We start from the raw sequence: 2,577 nt of genomic DNA, 5'->3' as shown, positions 1-2,577 counted from the left end.
ACCATTACCAGTACATACCTAACCCTAAACTTAACCATTACCAGTACCTAACCCTAAACTTAACCATTACCAGTACCTAACTCTAAACTTAACCCATCCTAACCCACCAACGACACATGTACTTATGGGGACTGGGCTTTGGTCCCCACAGTGTGGTATGTCTTGAAAAATGGGCCTCACAAAGTATTCTAAACAAACAAACACACACACACCTGCAAAAACACCATCGCCCTCCTTTACTTTTGGTGGCGGGTGATAAGAAGTGAAGCAGGTGAATCTTAACCATAAGGGTTAGTTTAATGTGAAGTTAAAAACAGAACATCCACTTCTTGTTCTGACAGAAGCCACTTCCTGTAACAAATTAACCTGTTTGTTACACATTTATCACTGTAACGCAAAGTGTGTGTGTGTGTGGGGGGGGGGGGGGGGGGGGGGGGTCATATATGAAATAAAATGGATGATGTCAGAACATCACAATCAGCACCGTCACATGCATGAGGGGTAAAAACACAGAGGGGGGGCAGAGTCAAACAAGCTGCTAATCTGCGCTCACTGACCGAACCGGGCCTCCGAACCTGGTCCCGCTCTTTCAGGAACCAACAACTAACGGATCGACCGGGACTCACCCACAGCTCCGTCCCCCAGCTCATGGTGCTTCCAGTCCTCCGAATAATCCACACGCACGCACACACACAGCGCGAGAGAGGCGCAGACCGGGGGGTGGGAGTGGTTCTGATAGTGACGGTTCTCCTCCTCGTGTCAGTGCTCCTGGTCCAGAGAAAAGAACACCTCTCACTTTCTGCTCCTCACAGCCTCATCGTGTCTGATACAAGATGGCCCGGAGCCGCTGCCGCACGCTCTGCAGCGCGCGCTCCCGAGCTGCACTCAGAGACAGCTGTTACTGCGCGCGCACCATCAGCAGCACGGGGGGGGGGGGGGGGGGGACATCACTGCGGGGTTCACCGACTCTGCGCTGCCCAATATTCTGGGGGAGGGTTTTGCTGGAGATGCACAAGTTTGAATGTTGAAGGGATGTGTGTTTGTGCGTGTGTGTGCGTGTGTGTGGGGGGGGGGGGGGGGGTCAGAGGTCACCACCCATGGCAGATGTTTTATTGATGGCTTAACCACACCACCACCACCACCTCTGGTCTCCTTTTTCTGTCCTCTCCTCTTTCATCCCTAAAAAAAACTAGTCACTTTAACGCACGTACGCACACACGCACGTACACACACTACAGCTGCTGCACACCTGGAGTGTTGTATTTAACAGAAACAATATGATGATGGTTTTATTTAGTATTGATTCCAGTTACTAAAATAAAAGTAAGCCACAAGTCTGAACACAGCTAGCCTTTAGCTACTTTTAGTTAATCTTGATATACTTTTAGTTTCATTTTTAGCTGCATTTTGCTAGCAACTTGCTACTTTTAGCCTTTTGTTAGTTACTGCTTTGCCCCTTTTAGCCCTTTGCTACATTTCTCTGTTACCTGATGATGTTTATTTGTGTTTATTCTAACTTTGAGACTTTGATGTGGGTGTTTGTGTGTAAAACAGTTACTGTTCCCTTCACTCTGAACACATGTTGTCTGCTGCTGAATAATTAGAAATAAAATTTAAAACTTTAATTAATCATTTCTGTTAAAATGCGGTTTCTCCTTATAATTAGTAATGACAATTACTCACTTTAACCACTCACATATTTTCTAAAAAAAAAAAAACAAATAAATGAAACTCATAACTTTGCAAGCTCGTGAAGCGGACGGTTGTATGTTTTGTTTTATTTAAAAAAAAATACATAAATAAACATTTCATGACATTAATCGTGTTCTGACTCTCATGACCTGAACGATGCTGCCATCTAGTGGTAGAGAACAGTAACACGCTGTTCTGTCATCATGCTGGTGAAGATTTTTGTATTGAAGCTTTTTGAATGTCTGTGATCATGTTGACACTTGTGCAAACTAAAAATAATTTCAGATAAATATCTGAGTTTATGGCTATTTGAAAAGATAACAAGTGTAAGAAACATCTGGAATGATGCAATTTTTTTGAAGTATACTTGTGATCAACAGTTTTGTTTAACCAAAACTGATTTTATTGTGAGTCTAAAGATTGTATGGACCATAATTATGTTCAAGTTCAAGCCCATGTGTAAACAACTTGATTTTTCTATCAAAATAATATTGTATGTGCATGCAGCGATGAAGATTATCCACCTGCTGAACTTTGTGTACTTTCACCTGACAGTATCCTGATGCATGCTCAATAATCCAGGTAGAAAAATCTAAAAAAGTTAAATCTGGTCCTCTGGACATTCAAAAAAAACAAAACAAAGCAAATCAACAAAAAAATGTAGAAACGTTTCATCTCTCATCCGAGAGACTTCCTCAGTCTGAGGAGCTGTATTCAGCTCAGTCTCTTAAATAGCACCTTCTCAGAGTGGATCAACCAGTTTTGCTGCTGACAACCAAAACCAGCTGATCACATGCTCAAAGTGCTTAAAGTTTCAGCCTGCCTCAGCAATGCCAAACCACCACCTTCCAACATCAGTAGAGAGGAGAGGGATGCACTCACCAC

At 43.1% G+C, this 2,577-nt stretch overlaps 1 protein-coding gene across 1 annotated transcript in view; it reads right to left on the bottom strand.

The window, feature by feature from the left end:
* Positions 1-888, bottom strand: part of LOC119424427 (formin-binding protein 1) — a 176,494-nt gene extending 175,606 nt beyond the window's left edge. Inside the window, exon 1 of the mRNA XM_037691903.1 lies at positions 627-888. Within this exon, the coding sequence (XP_037547831.1) occupies positions 627-650 (24 nt within the window). The 5' untranslated portion in view covers positions 651-888. The remainder of the gene's footprint in view (positions 1-626) is intronic.
* Positions 889-2,577: the final 1,689 nt, after the last annotated feature.

This window comes from Nematolebias whitei, chromosome 18, assembly GCF_014905685.2.
Source record: "Nematolebias whitei isolate Nwh7 chromosome 18, NemWhi1, whole genome shotgun sequence".
Classification (NCBI taxonomy): Eukaryota; Metazoa; Chordata; class Actinopteri; order Cyprinodontiformes; family Rivulidae; genus Nematolebias; species Nematolebias whitei.
The sequence above is the reverse complement of the archived record's forward strand: the minus strand, read 5'-3'. Positions and strand labels throughout refer to the sequence as shown.